General features: G+C 40.3%; 1 protein-coding gene across 2 annotated transcripts; it reads left to right on the top strand.

Moving 5' to 3' along the window:
* The first annotated feature begins 280 nt into the window (after positions 1–280).
* Positions 281–20,325, top strand: map3k7 (mitogen-activated protein kinase kinase kinase 7). Of its 2 annotated transcripts, XM_047573575.1 has the most exons (18): positions 281–491; positions 1,015–1,134; positions 1,288–1,398; positions 1,728–1,793; positions 2,255–2,300; positions 3,523–3,661; positions 4,428–4,552; positions 5,551–5,679; positions 6,010–6,140; positions 7,431–7,512; positions 7,741–7,871; positions 9,289–9,436; positions 10,156–10,236; positions 14,825–14,892; positions 17,193–17,289; positions 17,559–17,620; positions 18,323–18,438; positions 18,734–20,325. In XM_047573575.1, exons 2-18 carry the CDS (start codon positions 1,042–1,044, stop codon positions 18,912–18,914), a joined length of 1,806 nt encoding a protein of 601 aa, XP_047429531.1. In that variant the 5' UTR covers positions 281–491; positions 1,015–1,041; the 3' UTR covers positions 18,915–20,325. The 2 variants fall into 2 exon arrangements, with proteins under 2 accessions (XP_047429531.1, XP_047429532.1); XM_047573576.1 differs by lacking the exon at positions 10,156–10,236 and having other exon boundaries at positions 282–491.
* Positions 20,326–24,427: the final 4,102 nt, after the last annotated feature.

Raw genomic sequence — 24,427 nt, 5'->3', positions numbered from 1 at the left:
CAATGCCACTTCACACACAAAACACAGTTTTTTCATATACACGTTGAAGTGCCTGTGTGGTCTTGCAATTGTCGGTAAAACTACAAGACCTTCAAAACTCATATTGCTCATATCTGTTTTGTTTTGTTTTTGTTTTTTCAGTATTTGTTTTAATAAACAAAATGTACAAAATTATCACTTCAGTCGTAAAGATGAACATCGACCCCAAGCGTTGGTATCGTTATTATCAGTATTTGGATCGATCCGTCCATCACTAGTTCGGGGGACACAATTGCAGTGCGCACTCACTTCCTGAAGAATAAAAATACACTCCTAGTAGCAAGTCTGCTAGACGAGTTGTGGGGGGAAAAAAAGTTATGTGTGGCTGTCAAGTGGATAGAGAAAGACTGTTTCGAAAAAATGGACGCTATCCCTCGGATTTCAGTTCATGAGTGGTAGAAAATATGCTCGTGAATGCCGAGCCGGCTCTGGTGACAAGTCAACTGCGAAGGGTTAGATTTTTCAGCTAAGTCCCGGTAGCTAGCGTTAACTAGGCCTGTCATTCGGCTAACGCAAGTGGGTTAGCTGTACCCGTAAGGCCTGGGTTGTCTTATTTTAACTGGACAACTGTAGTGTGTTAAGGTGGTAATTGTGGTCTGCGGCGACTCCGTGGTGTGTGTAACTCAGCGTTGTGTTCGCAAAAGGCCAAATTGGTAGCGCTCCAAACTTCCAGCGTTGTTTTTTCAGGAGAGCTAAAGTTAGCACCGCGAGCTAAGCTATGCAGTTAGCGAGCTACATTCAGTGCATCGTAGGTGACAGTTGATGGCTGCTTACCTGCTTTGACAGCTCTCGACAGAATGCGCAAAAACTGTATTAGTGTTAAAGCAGCAAACGTACTTAATTGCATGCTCGTTATGTACAGTCGTGTCATTATTATCGACGTCTGCACGCATATCAGGACTGAATTTAGTTGTAACGATGACACCACCTCTGTCTGACACTTGATTTTGTGTTTTTGTTTCTTTCTCCCCCCAGTAAGTTACTAGCTGGCCCTAGCTAGTAATGTCTCTAACTTTACCATCCGCCGAAATGCTTGAAACACCGCCAGGATACCCGTTTGAAGAAATCAATTATGAGGACATTGAAGTCGAGGAGGTAGGTCTTGTTTACTGTTGTGCCTGCTGGCAGTAACAAGATCTAGTTCATGCTGTATTTTTTTTTTTATTATTATTATTTTATTTATGTTTTTTTTACTTTGAGCACAGGCGATATACCTTGTGGTCGTTGTAACTTTATTGTCTATGTTAGGTGGTGGGGAGAGGAGCTTTTGGGGTCGTTTGCAAAGCCAAATGGAAAGGCAAGGATGTTGCAATCAAGACAATTGAGAGCGAATCGGAGAGGAAAGCCTTCATCGTTGAGGTACCTTTGTAGTTCCCCTTCCCAACAAGCACAACATCAGAAACAAAAATAGTTTTAAAAAAATAAAAAATGGCAAGAGCATATATATATATATATATATAACAGAGCTGAACAGTGAGTATATGCATTTAATGTAGAGTTATTACAACATGTTTAGTTGACACTAGATTTAATGACTCTGTTTTGTTTGCTCAGTTTCATATCAGTGACGTGAGCAGTGGCAGAGTTGTCTCCCTCCTCTAATTACATGCTCAGTGATAAATATTTGTGTACTCAAGGTTCCCAACTGTATGCATGCAGATGGAATATTTTTTTCCTTTTTTTTCCAGCTCCGACAGCTTTCACGTGTGAATCACCCCAACATTGTGAAGTTGTATGGCTCATGCAACAATCCTGTAAGTAACTTGGAATGTTCCTGTGTGGTCTTTGTATTGGCTGTTTTTATCCGCTGGGTCGTATAAGGGCCAGCAGTAGCTTTTTGAACCAATTAGAGCTCTGTTCACAAGTTCCATTTGAGTAAATGCTGCATGCAATATGTAAGTGTCTTCTGATTTCACTGATAAAAGAGATTTCAGGATTCAACCATTACAGCCGACACAGCCAACATATTTTCAGGCGAACCCAACAACTTCTTATTTTTTAACTGTGTGCCAACTTTGATTCCACAAGAACAATACCACTTAGAGTGATTCTGACTTTTGTGATGGAAACTTCAGAGTCTTGGCTTTCAAAGGAGACCAAGACCATGAGCTCCAAAATGTTCATGAACAGCATTCGATTTACCTTGGATAATGTCCTAAATAGGTGTTTTTTTGCAAAAAGGTTGGAATGACAAGAGGTCTACTTTCACTCTCAGGTTTGCCTTGTGATGGAATATGCTGAAGGTGGATCCTTGTACAATGGTGAGTCTACATGGTCTAAAGGAAAAGGCACAGCTATTTTAGTTGATGCTAGCATTTTGTTTTGCTTCATCTCTGATGAAATGAGCACATGCTTGCACAGACATGAGAAGCAGCCCTGTTCGATTATCCCTTCCACTGTTTGCATGATCAGCCACCTGTTCAGTTCCTTAAAACCCTGTCTTTGCACACTGACGAGCAGTACAATCTTATTGTTTTCCTTCCTGTACCCTGAAAATAGTGATGTGTCACACACTGCACTAATGGTAGAGTATCTTGGATGCAGACAATGAGTCATATTTTAGATGATTATGGAACAGACTGAAACCACCACAGAATTATCATTTTTACTCTTAAAGGTCTTAAAATGTAGTTGCCAATGTTATTTTTTCACTTAAAGACAGTTTTGTAGTGTTTAAAGCATCATTAACTGCTACTAAACTTCATCATTCTTCAGTATTAAAACACTAGTCAGGGTAGTTAAATCCTCTCCTTGTGATAAAATTTGTTCTTTGCATTAAGCCCACCCTTTTGTACACTCGGTAGTGATCTTCCTCTGAGCGGTGGCCAAACACGAGGCAGCACCCAGGTTCTGCTTCTCCAAACACTATCCTGCAGTACCCCTTTGAAATGCATGCTCACAGACAGACAGCTAGACAGCTATCCTTTGACTCCTCTGTCATGGAATGGTTGTGTGCATAGCGACGGATCAATATTGAGACTTACCTTAAAACAAGATATTTTAGTCTGGCTCTCTTACAACTTGGCAGATTGTCCACATTTTAACTGTACTGGACTGAGTTGCTGTGACATCAGCAAGTTCTTTGCTTAGGAAATGATCCGTCATAGATTGCAAATGTAAGACACAAGTTGTAACAAATCAGAATTTGAATTGCTCATTTTACCAACAAAATGGAAAGTGGAAGGCTTAGCAGAATCTCAATTCCAATAATACGTGGCACTGCTGTGTCACTGGTATCCTGCTATAAAATCTATGTCAAAGTTACTTCTTTGAGCTGCTCTGTGAAGCCATAACTTGTTATATGGTTGAAGTGTGAATACTGTTTTTCCCTTCTGGAGAATATAATGAGCTGTATGGGCGTGCTTCAGTGCGTATGACCGTGTCCTGAATATCATCATTGCAGGGCCCAGCTTTCTGCTTGGTTCCTCTGGAGGTCTGTTGTCTGTGGTGGTGGTGTTTGTGACTGTGTTTTCTTGTCCACAGTTCTGCATGGTGCTGAACCCCTCCCCTATTACACTGCCTCCCATGCCATGAGCTGGTGTTTTCAGTGTTCCCAGGGCGTGGCCTATCTCCATGGCATGAAACCAAAGGCTCTCATTCACAGGGACCTCAAGCCACCCAAGTATGCTCCTCCTCACCTCACACACTTTGGTCTCCTGTTCCACTGCCAATTCCTTTAAGTCTGACTATTCAAACTTTAACATCGGTTAGACCAGTTGCTCTGCGTAGCATCGTAACCTTTTCTGTCAAAAGTGTGTTGTTTCTTGTATGTGTTATCACGCAAGACCTTTGTGTGCAGGTATTGCATCCTGCTGGGAATTAGAATACGTTGTAACAATGTACAGAAGAGACTGAGGAAGAGTGTTTTAATTCTTCCCCATCCTTTTTGGTCATGTCTTTTAAGAAGATAAAGCTTCTTGACATATCAATGTAAACAGATTGCAAAGTTAAGAATTTGTATGTATGTATATAATGCATGTATATATACACTTGTGGTCAATTTATGTAGGTAATTTATTTTCATTATTTTTGTTCTTTAAAATCTGTTCGATCCCAGTGTAGCCTTATCGACTAAACAACTTCTGTTTTGACCACAGAAGTTGTTTACTCTGTTGCGTTGGAAAGAGAAACCCTGGCAGGATCCCCTGGCAATTACCAGCCGCTCTGATACCTAGATTTATTGTGTGGTTTCTAGGAACGACAACGTTACCCACGGTGGCAAACTGTCAACTTATTTATTTATCGGTGTGCATAATTGCTCTATAACAACTGGGATTTTTATCCAATCTCAGGGTGTCTTAGAGAGACATATTTATTTTTATTTGTAGTAGTAGTATTAGTAGTTTGTTGGTTTAAAAAAATATATATTATTGCCCTCTTTTTTTCAGTTTGCTTCTAGTGGCAGGAGGCACTGTGCTGAAGATATGTGACTTTGGAACAGCATGTGACATTCAGACACACATGACCAACAACAAGGGAAGTGCAGCATGGATGGCACCAGAAGTATTTGAAGGCAAGTATAGGTGGCATTCCAGTTATTAGAAAACCTTTGGCCTGCCCTCTTGAGTTTTTTTTAACCAAAAAGCACTCATAAGCAGTGATGTCACAGTTACCTTGGAAAAGTAATCCGACTAGTAATTACTGAGTACTCCTCGAAAAAGTGACTTATTTACTTTACTAATTATTCATTTGAAAGGAAGAAAAAGTAACTAAGTTAGATTACAACATCACTGTCTATAAATGTCCTTGTTTCTGTGAGGTCAAGCAGAATCACTACTAGTTAACGGATTTATGTGAGCTCTTTCTTGCACCCAGTTTTGCTTCGCCCCTTTTTTACCTTAATTCCAGTTTAGTGCTTCCAGCATGGAAGTGTTAGTTCTTGAGTCAGCATACAGTACCATACTCTTCTGCTTTATTGATGGTCGGGGCCTGGGCGTGCTGAGAAGATGAATGGAATAATTCTAGTAACTTTATTTCCCTGGGGACACTTTCGTGCACATTGTTGTTTTAATTCAGCCAGGGGCCTAATGTGTCTGTACATTATGAGATGTGGTCTTGGCAAGGGGGTCAGGAGGAAAGATGAATGAATGCATAGTCATTATCTTGTTTTTGGAGACAAGTTACAAGACTTCAGTGCAATTAAACAACTTGTGTTTGCCCTCTCAGTGAACTCTTCGCAGCTAATTTGCATCAGCGTGAAAGATTACCAGAACGTCTTAGTGCAGCAACTTTAGAATAGGTGTGTGATGTGCACTTTAATTCTGCAATAAAATATGCAGTAATTAAGCAACACAGGAGCTATTCCTTGGTTAAAAAAAGAATAAAAAAAAAAAACAGCTGCTCCCTTCTGAAAACAGTGATGAGCTAATAGCTAGTTTGCCTCCTTTGCACATTTCTTGCTCTCTTTTTAAATGTGCCACAGAGGATTCCCAGTCAGTCAGGAATGTCAAATTGAACTTTTTCCCCAGTTTGAAAAGGACCTAAGTGTTGCTGTGGGTTCTGTACTTGCAGGCAGCAATTACAGCGAGAAATGTGACGTGTTCAGCTGGGGGATCATTCTCTGGGAGGTGATCACTCGCAGAAAGCCCTTTGATGAAATTGGAGGACCAGCTTTCCGCATTATGTGGGCTGTGCACAATGGTGAGTCAAAAGCTGTTGGTTTGTTGTATGTTTTGGGGCCATTGGATGCCTAAAGACATGCTGTCCTGTCCCACACTCCCTGCAGTTTATTCCTATTCAGAGATGAATGGAAGAAAATGCTAATGGAACGTAATACCTGGGAACAAGTTTAACATTGTACACCTCTTAATCTGCATACCTGAGTCATTACTCACTTGAGCAACAGGAAGCAAGGCGTTTGGCATTCATTAGGAGCGTTATCTTGTCTTGAATGATAAGCACGAGGACATTATTTGTTGTCTTGGTTGTGTGTGAATGATTACTTCATTTATTTTTTTTATTTCTAATCAGGTACAAGACCCCCTTTGATCAAGAATTTGCCCAAGCCCATTGAGAGTCTTATGACTCGCTGCTGGTCTAAAGACCCCTCTCAGCGGCCTTCCATGGAGGAGATAGTGAAAATCATGACTCATCTAATGAAGGTACCCTGAATGGATCAATAAATGTCACCCTTTGGGTTTGCTGATATTGACATTTGCTTTGTTAGTTGAGGCCATAGGATTTATGTTTGAAGAAACCAACACCTAGATAGTTTAATGAATATCGTATATTCGTTCATAATGAATATGTAATTGTATAAATTCTGTTTTGTTTTGTGCGTCAACTGGAACACTTTTTTTAATCAGAGTATAGCATCAAGTCAGTGAAAAGTCTGGGATATTAATGTGGTCAGTTGAGTAGCAGAGGGGGCTGTTAGTGTTGATGAAATTAACAGCAGTTCCACTAGTGGGACATCAATGACAGCAGGAATGGTTTTACAGGTGGAAGCCATTGACATCTTCTCCTTCCTCATCTTTTCTGACTGTTTTTCACTAGTTTTGTGTTTGGTTAAGGTCAGTGTCACCACAGGTAGCAGTTACCTGGACCCTACAGAGGTAACACAGGCAGTCCAACTCCTCCAGGGTGGCACATCAGTGTCACACCAGTGTCATTGCCAGAAAGTTTCCTGTATCTCTCAGCACATTCTCAAGAGCATGGAGGAAATTCCAGGAGACAGACAGTTACTCTGCTCGTTTTTGCAAGGAGTAGGATGTACATTGACGGAGCCCTACAAATAGACCTCCAGCAGGACACTGGTGTGAATGTGTCTGACCAAACAATCAGAAACAGAATTCATGAGGCTGGCATCCTCTGATGGGCCCTGTGCTCATTGCCTGGCGCAATTGGCATTTGCTGTAGAACACCCTGAGGACATGTGAAGACTTGAAAGGGGCTGGAGAAGCTGTGGAGAATATCATGCTGCCTGTTACATTGTTCAGCGTGACCGGTTTGGTGGTGGGTCAGTGATGGTCTGAGGAGACATATTCATGGAGACACACAGATCTCTACAGGCTAGATAACAGCACCCTGACAGCCATGAGGTATCAATATGAAATCTTTGGACCCAGTGTCAGGCTCAGCCACAGCTTTGGAAAAAATGTGTCCACAGGTGACTTCACATTGTTTGAGGCATAGCAGACCACTAGCTTTCACATGTGTCTGTAAGTTCAACTGGTCTAGACACAAATAACTCATGAAAAATCTATTTATTGTACCAACTGATATTTCCCATGCTCAAGATGTTCCTTTGTGGACTTGGCAAGTCCATAAAACAATAAGCGTGACCTGAAAGCATACAGAAAATACAGTGGCAGAAATCCATGCATTTTTCTTCATTTCTGATCATTAGATCTGCAGAATTGTCTTAATTTGATCTTAACTTCTCCTTGCAGTACTTTCCAGGATCTGATGAACCCCTGCAGTATCCATACCAGTATTCAGATGACGGACAGAGCAACTCTGCAACCAGTACAGGTTGTGTAGCTAAAAAATAAGGCCCTTAAAGGATAATTTCTCTTTATTTCAACTGCACATTTCTCATTTATATCTGTTGCTCTATAGAACATGCCAACTTTGCATTCTACATCTCCGTAGTACAGATTTTGGAAAAGTAGCACAATGCCCAATGGTGTATACAGTATACTGTAAATGTTAAGAATGTAAGTAAACATGTCTCCTGGCCTGCGTCTTGTTAAATTGCAGGTTCTTATGTGGACTACACTGGCACCAATACAAGCAACAAAAGTGATGCGAACATGGAGCACAGTGATTCTCAAGGGAGCAATGACACAATCAAGATTACACCTCAGTTTCCACCTCACTTCAAGCCAAAGGTAAGGACAAACTTTGACCTCTACACAGAGATTGTCGTTTCCATATAATATGGGGGGAAATTAATTACAGGAGTCTAATTAAAGAAAAAAAATGTCCTTTTCTTGTCTATAAAATTACCTGCCATGCTTAAAAGTCACTTGGTATCCATCTGCATGGTGCACAGAAATAGATTCTTTAGTTAGCTTTTGCTATCCTGCCAAAACTCAAAGCGGCTGTCCACTTTGAGGAATTACTGGCTCCGATACGTAGATGTTTATCTGTGATGATGCTTGGCTGTTGACCCCAGCAAACGTGGCATGCAAGGAGCCAGTTGGTGATATGACTCTGTCTGTCTTTCTATCTCTATCTGTATCTCTATCTCTCTATCCCCGTCTTTATCTCTATATATCTCTATACATCTCCCACCAGTAGGGGTTTTGTACAGCCAGGAGAAATACTTCCTCTCTGACATCAAACCCTGTCTCCCTATGGCACACATGTCAAACTTGAGGTCAATTGTATTGTATTATCTATCAGAATGGCCCCCAGGTATTTTGTGTGCGCACCATTGATAGTATAAATCACAGACTGTATTGCAATACCTGAACTAGCATCAGGCAGGTACATTAATCAACTTTATTGACAAACTCATCAGGCTCATGGTTGCGTCTGCAGTCGTTTATCATATCGGTAGAATAGAAGAGCAGCTTCTGAAGCTCCACCAGTGCACATGGTTAACTGATAAAATCTCAAACCACGTTGAGAATATTTTGATATATTGAAATATGTTGATAGAGATTCTTACACAAAGATGTTATAACACTGTACCAGTTAGCAGACAACAGGCTAAACGGTCCACGGTAGCACACACAGCAAACAGAAAACCAGAAAACAAACAGAAAACTAAAATATAACAACACCACTATAGCTACACACAAGTCGGTTAACACATGCAGAGACACTGGTGGCATACAAGGGTCCGTCAGTCAAAAAACAGCAGCATGTTTAACACAGCCTCAGCATGCTAACTTAGCCCCATGGTTAGCTCATTGACTACTAGGGCTAGCTCCTCTATCCACCGTATAGTACCACATTAACCCCGTTAGTCTCCCTTTATTCTGACGTTCTGGCTGTAGATGCGTGTTCACCTGTTTATTTGTGTGTGTGTGTCTGCTCTGTCGATGTGAAAATAGAGAGCAGAGGAGAAGCGCACGATGAAGAAAATGAAATGAAAGAAATTCAGTGATATCAGTAACCTTATTATTTATTAAAAACAACACAGCCCAGATGTGTTCTATAGAAAAAGTGACCTGAAATGACTTCTGGTGTGATTTGGTGATATAAATAAAATTATGGAACTTGACAAAAGTCAATTCAAACTAAGTCGGTCTATTTAAAAACTCTTGTCACAATGAAGCTGTTCTCTTGTTCTTCCAGGGTGACCCGTTAAGGACTCTGCCTCTGTCCAGAGGAGGCAGCGTTGAGAGTCTGCCTGCACGAACACAATGCCCGGCCTCCTCTGACAGCAAAAGAATGAGCGCTGACCTGTCTGAGCTGGAGACCAAGTTGCCGTTTGCACCTCCAGGTAATGCAACATAATAAACAAAGCAACACATGAATAGCAGACATTTTTGGAACTCAAAAAGTTCTACAGGAATGGCACCCAGTTGTACCTAATTATGTTGGAACTGCACCTTTCCAAGTGCACAACAAGCTTCTGTGCTGGCACCCAATCAGTTTCTTTTTCATGTGATTTCATCATTTTTGAGTTGAAGATTCATTCTGTACATTGATATGCCCATGAAAACCATGGCCTGCCAGAACCAACCGTCAGCCATCTCCCCTCCTTTAGAGGCTCAAACAGAAAGCAGCAGATGCAGTCGTCCTGTCAAGGTGAAATTAAACCTCAGGAGCTCCCAGTACCTCCATGAATATTTTTAATTTGATTGCTTGTTAGGGTTTTTTGTTGACTTTGATGTAGCTTTAATAAATAGAATATGTTATATCTCTCTATTTGAAGCATTGACATCTCTGTCTTCAGATTCTGCTGTTGCCCCAAATAACATTGGCTCTGAGGGCCTGCCTTTGCTTGTGCTGAGATATGTAGTGCAGTGACTGCTGTCAGTCAATGCAGTACTACTCCACAACTCCTGGAATGGCTGGGGTGCATGTTCTGTTGCATGAACACTGTGTGCTATGCATGTCTGCGGCCCACATTTCCAGTCCAGTTGTGGGCTCCCAGTCTGTCTTAGTCTGCATGCTTGTTGTGTACGCAGCTGTATGTGTGTATGTGTGTTTTTGCAGCACGTCCCCAACATAAGCGAGGCCATCGTAAAACTGCATCATTCGGAACCATTCTGGATGTCCCCAAGATCGTCATCACAGGTATCACTTGGACCCCTGGGCTTTCTGGTGACCTGGTGAAGCTGGCTTGGCTTACCCCATGGTTTGCTGTCCTGGCTCTCTCTTGTGTGTCACCTAAGAAGATACTCCTCACAGGATATAGATATCCATGAAGTTAATTCATGTTCAATTTTCTTTTCAATCCGTGTGTGTCTGAGAGCAGTTTCTGGTACTGGAGTAGCACACACCAGAGTTTCCTTGCCTGTTTGTACTGGAGGTTTCTGCTGCCGTTCTTTCGTATCTGGACTCAATGGTCAGTTCATGTGCACTGGTGAAAACAAATACGTTCTAGTTAGGACTGTGGAATGCAAAGTCTGAAGAGTGGTTGTGGTAAATTATTTTATCGATGCAGAGGGCAGTAACGTACCCTACCAAAAGTCCCTAAAGAAGAATAAAGCAAACAGAAACAAACCGAAAATGGATATTTTCACCAAAACGTCAGCCTCAGATATTTTCTCGAGATATCTGCGTCTACTGTCGACTTGAACCGAGTTACCACTTTATCAAGCAGTAGAGAGTTTTCTGATCAGCTGAAATGTTGTTAAGACTAACAAAACACCATAAAATGTATAGTCCAGGTACACTTAGTGCTGGACTATTATGTTGAATGATTTAATTTTCACTAGTGTGAGTGTAAGTATTAGTTTATCTTCCTTAAAAATGTGGACAGGTTTTGTATCAGTTACACACATGTAGCAGACAATTAATGCATTTAACAGAACAAGTGACACACATGAGAGAACCTTTCCTAATTCGTCTTCCTGTCCTTTCTGTCATCCTCCTTGCTTGGCTTCAGCAGATCATTGTAGCAAAAGTAAATCAGTGCACCAGTTCTCTGCTTTTGAGCTCGTCCTTGCCTTTCATGCACAGAGGACATTGAGAAAGCATGGTTTATTTTTTTCTCCTCTTTTTTTCATCCATTAACTTTGAAAATGTCATTGTGATTAATTTCCCTCATATGGAGGGTCAGAGCTATTATTACAAGCAGAGATTCGGATGAAAGGAATGGGGACAGCTCTGGGTGTCAGAAGAGGCTTTTATTTTGAAGCCATTTAAGGCACACTGTGAATGAGTGGCTAATTTAATCCAGTGACTTAAAAGGTCAACTGGTGCATGTTATCAAAGGTAAGCCAAATATCACTGCCTGCACTTCACTTTTGCACATAAATCTGAAATTACCCAAATTAGAGTTTTTTTTTTTTTTTTTTTTAAACAGTATAAAATATTTATGGTTTAGTATGTATTGTAGTAGTTTACACTGAGTAGCATTTTCAGTTTTTGTTGACATTGTCAGAAATATCATAATTCTATTTCTTTCTTTTTCTTGTGGTGCTTGTAGTGGGTGGTGGTGGTGGTGGTGTACTGGTAAATGCATGTTATTGCGATTATTAACCATGTGACAATGTCAGCAATACTGAAAATGTGTTTTGCTTATAACAGAGGATATACTGCAATCCAGTCCAAGTGCTCAATGATCTGCATTCATTCTACCAAAACACTCCCTGTATGACTTTTCCCATGTGATGGTCTGCATTGGCACCCTGATGGAGATCCTCCCAGTCAGGTCGCTGTACCTGCACATTGCCAAAAGTCAAACAAAACTCCAGCAGTTACACTGGGTGTTTCCCTCCAACAGCCATAAACTCTGTAATATATATATATTTATTTTCATTGTCTTCTTCCTTGTTTTTGGAGAGCTTTTACGTTATCCAAATAAAACTTGAGAGGAAGAAGATGTTTTGATGCTACAGTGATGTGGTTTTGTTTTATGGTTGATCTGAAACAAATCACTAAAGAACAGGGCTTTCCTGAAGCGCCATACCAGTCGTTTTAAAAATACTTAGATCTGCCCTGATACTAATCTCCTAATGCCGATTGGGTCATCGCTGCCTTGGACACCTGCGTTGCCTGACAGTGTTTTTCTTGCCTGATAAATGGGAATCAGTGATAGCTATTCGCCCCCATCCCCCATGACCTACATCGTAGATAATAACAAGTAGCGAAGCCTAGTGGAGGTCATAGCAAGTACAAAATGGAGTTGGTAGTTAATGATCTTCTGTCGATGTACAGTGGTGTGAAAAAGTGTTGGCCCCTGTCCTGATTTCACAAAATGCAGTTTTGACATGTAGGTTTTTATTATTAAAAGGAACCTACAGGGTCCTGTGTAAATAAATAAATGAATAAATAAATAAAAATTTCCCCGATCCTAATAACTGATTGGACCACCCTTAAGCAGCAACAACTGTTTTCATCTTGAACTCTTCCATACAGGCCATTTTAGCCCAGTCTCTTTCTTACGGTGGAGTCATGAACACGGAGCTCTTAGGGTCATTTTCATTGGTTGGTTTCTCCTTTGGGAGTCCCAAAGCTTTTCCAGACTGATCCATCTCAGTAACTTTCATTCTTATTTGTTCCTGAATTTCTTTATCAGAACATTTTAACACGTCTAGTGTTTGAGGATCTTTCGGTCTACTTCACTTTGTCAGCCCGGTCCTATTGAAGCGATTTCTTGATTGAGAACATGTGTAGCAGTAATCAGGCCTGGGTGTGGCTAGTGAAACTGAACTCAGGTTTGATAAACCACAGTTAAGTTATGTTAACGGGGGCAAACACTTTTTCACACAGGGCCATGTAGGTTTTTTTTTTTTTCCCCCATAATAATGAAAACCATAATTTTAAAAACTGCATTTTGTGTTTACCTGTGTTATCTTCGACTTTAAATGTGTTGTACTATCACACATTTGCGTACAGACAGTAATTCCTCATTTTTACACTTCTATATTTGGTATACCACCCCCAACTATAAACGAAATAAATTGCAAGCAAACGCAGCAGTGTTTGCGTCTTTGATTGCTCGTAGACTTATCCTCTTCAACTGGAAGTCAGACAAAGCACCATCTTTTTTTACAGTGGATGAAGGAAGTGCTTTCCTTACTACTGTTGGAGAATTCTTTTCCCCATGATAATAGACAGTCTTGACTGTGTGCCCCTTTTTGTCTTTTTTTTTTTTTTTTTTTTTTTTTGAGCCTTGGGGTTGGTGGATGGGACTAATTCATATGTCCTATGTGGATGTTTATTTGAAACCTGAAAAGTAAAGGTTTTAAATGTGTTGATCATCTGAAGCATTTAAATGTGACAAACTTAAAAATAAGAAATCAGGAAGAGGGCAAACTGTTTTTCATACCACTGTACATGCATAGCCCTCTAACACCAGGTTCAGGTAGCTGCCGTTTTATAGCAGCATAAGCAGAAATGTTTTATGGGGGGCTGAGTTCTATCTCAGGGTGCCACTGGAGCCTTGAAAGGATTAGTGAATGGTCTAGCATCTGTCTATTTATTATTTAAAATTGCCAAAAAGGCAATTTTGGGAAAATGTCGCAGTTTTTCAGAAGTTTAGATACACTAGGTTTGATGGTGGATAACACTCAATGAACATTCTGTCAACAAATGTCACAGCAGAAGGTTTCCAGGTAGGTTTCACAGTTCAGAATTAGTAGTCATTGACACACGTAGTTAATGATTGGACTACAGAAGTTCACAAAATGAAAAAAAAAGTTACATACTCGGCAAAATGGTTTGCACTTGGACCAGTTTATGTATGCCATAGAGTATTAACTAAAAAAATGATGGCTACAAGTCCAGCGTTAGCATCTTTATTCATCCAACAGCTTGTGTTAGGTAAAACTGCATGAATCATGTATTAAGAATGTTAAATTAGAAAAATGTGATAGATTTCATGACAAGGATGGTGATTAAGTGCTTTGTGTTCTTTTCTGAGTGCTTGGTTGTTCATGTATATGTCTATGTGTTGTGACACTTGTAGTTAGCCTAGACCAGATAAGCTGAGGCAGGTATGTGAGTGGTGTGAAGTAACTAGTTGATATAGTCCAGGAAATGTAAAGTTTGGGAGGTGCACATACTACATGAAAAGAAAAACGTTGTGCAGCCTCACTACGTTGCTCAAGTTTGCTTATTGCTCTCATGTAATATCATTTGAGGTTAGTTTGACAGTTTTTCAATGAAGACTGAGAACAATGCAGCAACAGTCCAGTCTAACAATGAATCAACTTCTCTATTAATAATCTAACAATCATAGTCAAGGACAGAAAGACTTATTTTCTACATTTATGTTGTTGGGGTGTGTCCTTCAAATGATACTCATGGTGGTCTGTGAAACCTGTAAAACTTTGGAGAAAGTAAGAGCTGCAGTGCCGTCTTGACTTACAATTGGACAAGACAAAGGTGAATTTGACGTTCCTTCCTACACCACCCAAATGATGCTAGTTTCAACAAAGTGTTAATCGGGGCAGCAGAAAACAGTTAGAAAGCTCAATATCGGGTCCCATTGACCATGTATGAGACCTCAGTTGTTCCCACCTGTCATATAGGTCAGCCAGCAGCTCATGTGACTAGGCTTGTATAGGCGGTGCAGTCTCAGTGGGTCTGGGTGACAGGCTGAGACATAGAGAGTGTTTCATCAGTGCATCTTTCCCAATTCCCTACCACCACTACCCCAACTCCTCTGGGTCTCATTCTGTCTTCTCTGCGTGTCCTTTCACCCTGTCCACAGCCACTTGCGACCCTCAGAGACGACGGTCTGTTCAGGATCTATCAGGGATTGGTACAGAACCTAGCCAGGTAAGACACAAGAACTCAGTTATTGATGGAGTTTCACCTTTTTGATGTTTAAAAGGACATTTTAAAATATTGGTGTTTTAAACTTATTTGTAAAAAAAAAAAAAAAAAAAAAAAGTCACCCAGCAAAGTCAAAATATACAGTTATTCCTCTCCGTGCATGGAAATTGTTGAATTCCATATTGTTTTATAACATGTAATGCGAGTCAAATTGAAGGAGATATTCTAGTTTGAAGATAAGTATATAATTTGCTCTTTAGATAGTAAAGGCGACATAAATACGACAATCAAAAGAAGATAGAGTCAGAGTTCATGTGAGCCAAAAGAAAAATGTTTTATTGACCATCTGAAAAGTACTAACACAAGAACACAATTGTGGAGGGTCCGTGTACCATTCATTCATTTGAATTTCAGTTCAGACCGAAAAATCAGTAAAGTGGAAAAACAGTTTGTTATTTAATTGTTCATTTTTCAACTTAAAGCATTTTTGATTTAGATCTCTATTTCTAATATTCAATGTAATGCTTTGGTGAAATATAAAAGATTCAAAAAACGGTCTCTGTGACTATTTTGATTTTGATATTTTGTTAATCATCATTCCATGACTCATAAAGTCCAGTACATTAAGAGCTGGACCTGTAGTCACAGGCAAGAACCTAGTGCGTACAGTGTGTTTTCAAGTTTTTACCCTTTATATGGCACGACTTGAATACTTGGAAATTTGAAATCTCAACTCCAGTGTTATTATAGAACAAAAGTCCTAGAAACAAATGTATAAGAAATACAAAGGAAAACACGTAGAAGCTGAAAGTAGGACGTATTTAGTAACATTAAATCATCACTTTTTGAACATTAGAACATAAGTGCTAATACAGATACTCATAACAACATTGTTTACACATGTACAAATATTGACATTAGGCCACTGCTTGTGGTGCTGAATGAAGTAGTTACAGCTCAGCTCATGTAGAGATGGAAGCTGCCGCTCACATTAGACTGGGTAATGGTGCATGAACCTCTCATGTGACATCAGTTTACATTAGTTTTTATGTTATGTCATGGATCTGGAGGCAACAGAGCCGTAAAGGAACATTTTCCAACATTGGAAAAACTAGGAAGTTAGATGTGTTGGGCCTCTGCTGATTGGTCGAATGCTATAATGTGTTCCATGATGTAGACTAATATTTGCTGATTGGCTGGGTGAAAACCACATGGTTCTCGAGAGAGGCATGGCGGTGATGTCATTTGTGATGCGTGTGCAAGTGACCATATATGGTAACTTGTCCAATAAAGGGTAACTATACTGAAGTGTTATCTGAAGTCTTATAGCCTCTTTCTTTGACGAGGCAACAAACGAGTCTGTGTAAAAGAGGACATATTTACATATTTACTGACATACATCCTTGTCCACTGACAGCTAAAATCTAGACAGGAACTTAAAAGTACACGCCTGGGTGAAAAACTTCCAGGGAACAGAAAAAAGAGAGGTTAGCACTAGTTCTAGTAGAACTGTGCAATCACAGATACATTTGCATTATACAGTTCTCTTCATATCAGTCGGAGTCAGACATGCGCTTTGCTTCAGACAAATGCTCTTCCCTGCTTTATTCAGTATCAAAACCCTGTCGCTAAATAGTGTTGCATTTATTACTTGAGATTCTATGACACAGCTGAACCATGATACCTTCCCACCGTATCTAAGAATGCTATATGCAGAATTGGATGGTCCTTATTGTTGGTATGCTCAAAAACCAGAGAGAATCGGAGTTTAAGATCATCGGAAATTCAGAACAACTTTGGTCCCTCAATCATATGCTATGCATTGACTGCTGAATTTACCAAAATCAAAAGCCCAGGGGTATACTACCTGGGTTCACCATAAACAGATTATTATAATAAGTTATTTTGATTATGGATACAAAGTCAATGAAAGACTTTATTCCACACATCCAGGTTTTTGATGCTATGTAGTAATGGGGTAAATTGACTTAAACTGTGTCCTTTGTTAGTAGATTTGTTGAAACACAGATTTTTGAGATTGTCATTGGATTGTGTGGTTAGAGGGTTGGTCTCCAATCTCATCGTCCCAGTCAAAACAGTTTTGATTTAAAATCTTGGACTTTAACTCCAGTTGCCACCAATTGCAAACTCAGAAAACCATGAATAGAACCGATGAGTTGACATATTTCTCCATGATGTCCTGGATAAGCTGGGTTTTTTTTTTTTTTTTTTTTTTTTTTTTTGGAACAACATTAACTTGTTGCAGCTGTGATGACTGTGTTATTGCTTGTGTCCTTTTCCAGGGGAGCAGGAACAGCAGCCGGTCCTCCAGTCCTAGTGTGAGGATGATGCCCCCTGATAAGACTGGCAGAGGTTATTTCTCTCCCGATGACCCCACAGGTACTCAGTGCAGCATTTCCATCAAAGTCAGCTACCACAGTCACAGTAGTGTGAATGAAAATATTTCCCAATGCCACCTAGAGAGGACACAGTACGTCAAGATTTGATATAAATCAGTGGCTGTCTGCTCTGTCCTTTACCTTGGAGTGTTTGCTGCTTTACTTTTAAGCCTCAGGCCTAAAAGGGGACGATGCTGTTTCTTAACAGCGATGTTCCTGCACAGTTGTAGAAAAAAGGTTTTTGAATTCTTTCTTCCTCTTTTTCTTCAGACACAAATGGGTCAGACAACTCCATTCCCATGGCTTATCTCACCCTGGATCACCAGCTGCAGGTATGCAAAGTCCTTTAATTTGAATGTTGTCAGTCCTAAGCAGTGGTGAGTCAGATTAAACTGAACTGTGGAAGGTAAATAGAAATCTTAGTGATGTCCTGATCAGTATTGGGGCTGATCCGTTGCCCGCCGTCGCCATGATGGATGAACTTTACTCCACCCACACGCCTCTACTCCACATATGGATGTAGGGGGTCATGTCGGACGTTGAGACCCACCCCCCCAACCCTCCACTACCAGTTAGCTCAGGCTACCGCCGGTCACTCAGAGTGGGAACGCCCTTAATTATGCAGAATTTTAAACATTAATAAAAAATCGAACGAGTTAGAAAAAAATTCACCCCCGTACAGTCGTCATGATTAGTGAAATAAACCATTTTTTTAACCAGGCTGTAAACATGTTAAATAATGCTGTAAAGTTGGGCTTTTTAACATGGGGGTCTATGGGGATTTGTTCCCTTTTGCAACCAGCCTCAAGTGGCCACTCGATGAACTGCAAATGTTTGCACTTCTGCATGGGCTTCATCATTCAGCCCTGGAGGTTGCTGCCTGGGCTGATCCAAACATTTCAAATGATCGTATTGTATCATGTAATGTAAATGTAAATGTTTATTTTAGGTCTGCCATGAACCACACTCATGTCCCTAGCATGTCAAAACATCTACTTTAAATGTACTTTTAAATGTTTTTTTTTTATTTTCAGCCCCTCGCACCCTGTCCCAACTCCAAAGAGTCCATGGCCGTGTTTGAGCAACACTGTAAGATGGCCCAAGAGTACCTGAAAGTGCAAACAGAGATCGCCCTGCTCATCCAAAGGAAGTAAGTATCGCTGCACAAAAAGTTGTGTTAGGCTCCATCAAGGTGATGTCACAAGACAATGACGACGTTGAATTTTATTCAAATCCAAATTAGAGATTGGAGAGATCAATAATATAACATCCTTTTTATTGAATGTTAAAATATTAAGATTCGGCACGACTGCAGGGAAGAGAATGTTTTTAATAAAATTTTTTTATAGGAACATCTGTGGATATAGACCAGCTGTTCCTATAAAACTCCAGCTCCCCACCAGTCTTTTACAGCTGAATAATGTCTTCCTCTCCTGTCTGTGCAGGAAGGAGCTTATTGCCGAACTGGACCAAGACGAGAAGGACCAGCAGAACACGTCCCGTCTGGTTCAGGAGCACAAAAAGCTGCTGGAGGAGAACAAGAGCCTCTCCACGTACTATCAGAAGTGCAAAAAACAGCTGGAGCTGATCCGGGTGCAGCAACAGAAGAGACAGGGAACGTCATGATGAGACATGAAAACTGCTCCCCTCCTCCCCTTTCTCCTCACCCATGCCTAACCCCTGTACAGTAACACTACCCTCTCTTGCTCTGCACACACATACTGCTCCCAGCCCAGCTTTGTAAAGAGACCTGCACTCTACTGTGTCCTGCATGTTGCACCGTAGACCCAGCAGGAAGACTTCTGTCCTCTCTACTTACATTTGCACATCCTCACAGTGTCTTCTGTGAACCCAGACCAAACAATCACTGCTCCCTCATCCTAATGAGCCCAGGAGCTGCCTCCGCGCTTTCAGGGTGTCCGGGGATAAGTGACGTCCTCCGAGTGTGGGCTGTGTGTTTGTCCGCGTTTGCTCTCAGGGGCTCTGGGCGGTGTGTGTTTGCACTCCTCAGCAGCTGACAGCCACGCCATCCTCCTCAGAATGTGAAAACCACGGCGGGGGCTGTTTCAGCTTCAAGTGTGAGCTGTATGCAGAGTTGTAGAAGCAGTGAGGATGTTCAAAGCCTGTTCTGCAGTTCATGCGTGGAATCCCCCTTAGGCAAAACAGACCTCCCCTTTTAATTTGACGTACTGATCTCTTACGTCTTCATTTTCTAATCCTGAGCATGAGCCCTTCCACAGTCCACGGGTCAGATGGGAGAAGGAAGAGCTTGGAGTTTCTGCTCATATTTTTCTCATGCTCTTAAAAACACTCTGAGCTTCCAAAGCAAACACCAGGAGCCATGGATCCCCTTTTCATTTGAGTTCAGTATTGTTTTTGCGTGTCAATATTTTTGTCTTTTCTATTCTATAGTTCACTTTGTATGGTAGCTCTTGTGTAATTTTTGCATTAGGACTTCTTTTATCTGGTCTGGGAATGTCATTAAGGATGAAATAGAGGAGCCTACACCTCCCTATACAGTATCTAGTTTGTTTTTAGTTCACATGTTGCCTTAGGAGTTGCCTGCATTTTAAGTGCTTGTTTTATGTTACATCTAGTAATGATAAAAGCTAAAAAATAAAACAAAAAAAGAACATATATTTTAAATGTACTGGACATTATTGAAATGGTTTCTGAAGAGGAGAGATGTGCGTTAGTGAGCTGATTATGTAAAAAAAAAAATTCCCAGCAGCTTTATGACGTGAGACTATGACATGTAATTTCTTTTCTTTTTTTTTCTTGGCGTTTCATTTCCCTCAAGTATTTTTGCACAATCACTTTGTTAATTCTGGTGATACACAAATTCTGCCTCTCATTGAGATTCTGTTTTAGAAATGGAAGACTTGACGAGTCTTACTTTTAAAATCCCCATTTTGAGTTTGATTTACCACACACACACCACTGATTGTAGTTGGAGATGTTCCCTAAACGATCAGGACTGGAGGTACAGTATATGACAGTGAGCGAGGCATTATGAAATAAATGGAACTGGTGAAAAGATGTGTGGCTAATTGTGTCAGATGCATATCTGCTGCTCTTCATTTCTGCTTTGCCAAACAGATGAAGTGAATGTGTATGGTCATTTCTAGACTGGCCGTTAAACAGGACTCCACCTCCTCCCCTGGTAGCTGCCTGGTACTGATGATCTGGTCCATGACCTCGTGCCAAAAGTGTCCTTTTCCATTTTATTTATTTTATGCTTTTTGCTATCATATTTGGCAAAGAAGTGTATTTTGTTTAGTTCTTAGCAAAATTTGTCAAATCCTTAGTGCTCACCTTAGTGCTTTTACACTGTGTAACCTAAATTGTTACAGGGACAAAAGCGTCCTCTTCAAAAACACCCTAAAAATAGGGGATTTTCGTAACAACACTGATTTTGAAGGATTTTTTTATTTTTATTTATTTTATTTTTTTTGGTAGTGCCTTATTAAAAAAAATCACTCCCATTAAAACCACTTTTTCAAGCTGCACTTTGGCTTTTTTCACATTCAGACTGATTCTGTCTTTCAAGTACGTAACAGGATAAAAGATATAATTGAAAAACCCTAAATTACACACACACACACTCACACCGACACCCAGGTCGATGCAGAGATCACTGAACCCACTCGTCCCCATGGCCTATCAACGCCATTTTTTTGTCATAACAATCTTGGGAGCTGCAAATCACAAGGCAACAGTGACATTTTATTTTTAGTAAAAGTTTCAAAGTGTGTGCACAAACAGACACATGCACACGCAGGTCAATGCAGAGATCACTATGAACACTTAGGGCCTTCAAACTACAGCAGAGCAAAAAGTGAGCACAGCCTGGAACCATCCACTCCTCCCTCCTCTACTACAACCAAGACCCACACAGACATCTGCTACATCCCAAAGTGTGGAAAGGACATGCTGCTGTCCACTACTGGACACTGGGAGCTGGGCCATTATTGATGAGGCTCACTAGAAGATCGAAATAATCCAGCAAAGGTGAGCTATGTTCTTAAATACATTTAGTGCATTTATTAGACGTTTTTTGTTTGTTTCTTTAATAATAAATTATATATTTATGTGTGATGAGGAAGAATCATTTCTAAATGTCCTCTTTTGTTGCAGTATGTAGGTGCCTACAGCTGTCACTGTCACATGCTGTTTGCCACAGTTTTTGTTGTACAACATCCTGGTTGTGTTCACTTTTAACTCTTCTTACACCTGCCGCGAAGCTTTTGAGCTAATTACAGCATCAGATGAAGACTCCGTCCATTCAACTAGTCCAGATTCTGCCGACAGTGGAGATGAAGTCGACTTCATTAAAGGGATATTAACACGTCTAATACACCATGTGAGTTCTGTGTGAAGTGTTGATGATGTTGAAGAGGAGCAAATGGAGGTTGGTACGTCAAAGGGAGGCAGAGGGAGAGGAAGAAGTAAGTCAGCAACAGTAAGTCCACTGGCAAGTGTTCCAGGTCAGAGACACTCCCTGGTGATGTCATTGGCTGGAAAACTGAAAAAGAGCCTGACAACTTGCCACGCCCCCCTCCACATTTCTGGCCCAAAAGAAGGCCAGGCGTGCAGTGTGTGGACAATCCATCACCATCTGAGCTGTTCAGAATGTACCTTGACCGGGCTGCAGTCAAAACACTGTGCACACAAACAATAATGCTACAAAAAATATCACAGCAGAAAAAAAATTCAAATGGACTGAAGTCACGGAGGCTGAAATGCATCAGTACATTGGAATTACACTGTACATGGGGATTCTGAAGATGCCAAAGATTAGAGGTTTTTGGCGTGCCAATTCCATTTTCTGTGGCTGAGTTCTGTGGAGTTCCCTCACAACTGGTCCTGGATTCTGAGCAGCACATCCCCGTTGCTATTATTGAGGGTGAATCAGGCCCAAAATAAGCCATAGAGAGGTACAGAAAGTGCAGGATGTGTGGGAAATGCACTCCGTTCATGCGTGAGGCATGCAAGGTGGCTCTGTGTGTTATCGTGGACAGGAACTGTCACAAGGCCTTTCACAGAGCTGGGACTCTTGAACAGTAATGTTTTTTATGTGTTATGGTGCCTATCTGTATATATTTATACCTGACTGTATATGTATTTTGATTTAAAAAAAAAAGTGATTTAATTTGTGTTCATCTGTTCTGAAGTTCCAACAGTGTTGTTAAATGGTCTTGCTCTTATATAGTGCTTTTCTACCTACTCAAAGGTACTCAAAGCGCTTTTACAGTCAGAGACACATCCACCCATTCACTCACACAAGCACACACACATTCACACACCAGCGCCATCTTGCTCAAGGACACTTCGGCATATGGCACACTCAGGGGGATCGAACCGCTAACCCTTCGGTTCATGGACAGTCCGCTCTACCTAATGAGCCATAGCCGCCCCCAGTATCTTGTTGCATTTTTCATGGATGAACATGGTCCTACACGATGAATTATATGGTCATAAGTATGTAGCACACTTAGAGATTTGAATTGCACTATTGTATTTAGTTATTTTGTTGTATATGCTGATGCTTTTTGTCTTTTGTGCACAATGTGCATTTTATATTAGTTTTTGTTAAAAATGAGTGTATCTTAAAAAGTAAGTTATGAAAACACTCAAAATAAACTTTCTGTGGTTTGAAAGGGGTTTGTGAAACTTTTTTAAATTCACAATTTTGACGGGTAAAGCTATGATGTTTATGTATTTGCAAAAAATATGTGTAAATAAAAAAACGATTTTCATTTTTTTGTGGCTTATTGAACTTTTTAGCAATTTATTTCATTTGTATGAACATAAATACGTACATATTATTAAACTTAAACAACATACATAAGCAATAGAACTTTACTGACAACTGTAAAGACTTAAAGCTCAACTTAAAGCAATAGATGTCCAGGAGCTGACGTCACCCTGCGCCTTTAATCACAACGCCACCATATTGCTTCAAACAACTGCAGCAAATGAGTCAGTCCTAGCAGTGGCCAAGTCCAAAGCTGTGCTAACAATATGATTTGATACTGATTAATTATTTTGTTGATATGGCTTGGTTAATAAGTCTTATGTATCTACCTTCATTTACCTCTCTTTGTTTCCCATAGGACATGGATGAAATCTCAATAGATGAGGCTATTGAAGACACCACTGTTGGGGTTTGTGTTCTTAAAGAACATGCTTCAAGTGATGAAGAAGGCATCGAGGTGCTGTGAGGTCTGTATGATATAGCATGAGCTGTTGCTATGCTCTTCTGACTGCATGTCTGCAGTCTGCATGCCCTGAACGCCAGCTAGTCTGCTGACCTCCACTGCACCTTTGAGACAATCCAAAAAAATTTCATTGAACTGAATGGAGACAAACTTTCTAGGAAAGCACTTGCTCTGGAAATCAAGCTCTTTTAGTAAAAGGGAGAGAACCTGCACTGTCAGCGATAAACCATACGACATTAGAATGAGCCATAAAGGCAACTGGCATTCTGTCACTATGCTATTTTGTTTTGTAGCCATTTTTGTTTAATGCTCCGAGACAAAATCTGTAATTATTTTGTATTTGCTGCTTTGAGTCCTCTTTGACAACAGTTTATACAAGGTTTACATATTTATTTGTGTTAAATTCTCAGGGAAATTGATTCTCAGGTTTCTTGTAAATGTATGTAGTGTGATTTTGCATATCCAGTTGAGTATGAAAAGAGCAAATGATGCACTGATTTTAAGTGAAGCATTAGTTCTAATTTGCCTTATTTGTGCCACGTTTGGCTCATGTTGGTGAAACAGTGTGATTATTTTGTATTTTCTCTTTGAATGCACGTTTTGTGGTATGTTACCATTTGGTATTTGCACTTTTAAATCCACTGTGACCACAAGTTTATAATGTGTTTTGTTTTTGTTTTTTTTTATAAATGTCTTTACTGTTCTTAATCCACTCAAGTATGTTCCTGTGATACAGTGAGGACTACTGATGTAAGGTTACATTATATTTTGGGATGCACCGATTTTGAAATTCAGGTCCAGTACTGGTGTTTGTTCTTTTAGTTATTTATTCCCTCTTTTGTGTCAAGGAAACATAACTGAGCTGATTTAAAACTGTTCAGCTCCACATCATACTATCTTTGAATGAGATGAATTCAA

Source organism: Mugil cephalus, chromosome 21 (genome assembly GCF_022458985.1).
Source record: "Mugil cephalus isolate CIBA_MC_2020 chromosome 21, CIBA_Mcephalus_1.1, whole genome shotgun sequence".
NCBI classification, from domain to species: domain Eukaryota; kingdom Metazoa; phylum Chordata; class Actinopteri; order Mugiliformes; family Mugilidae; genus Mugil; species Mugil cephalus.
This window is presented reverse-complemented; position numbering and strand designations above follow the sequence as displayed.

What these genes read in the sequence shown, in the direction of transcription:
- map3k7 (XM_047573575.1), top strand. Translation starts at nt 1,042, where the DNA reads ATGTCTCTAACTTTACCATCCGCCGAAATGCTTGAAACACCGCCAGGA. An exon ending in CCCTGGATCACCAGCTGCAG is followed by an intron (nt 17,621 to 18,322) that starts GTATGCAAAGTC and finishes TTTTATTTTCAG; the next exon opens with CCCCTCGCACCCTGTCCCAA. An exon ending in GCCCTGCTCATCCAAAGGAA is followed by an intron (nt 18,439 to 18,733) that starts GTAAGTATCGCT and finishes CTGTCTGTGCAG; the next exon opens with GAAGGAGCTTATTGCCGAAC.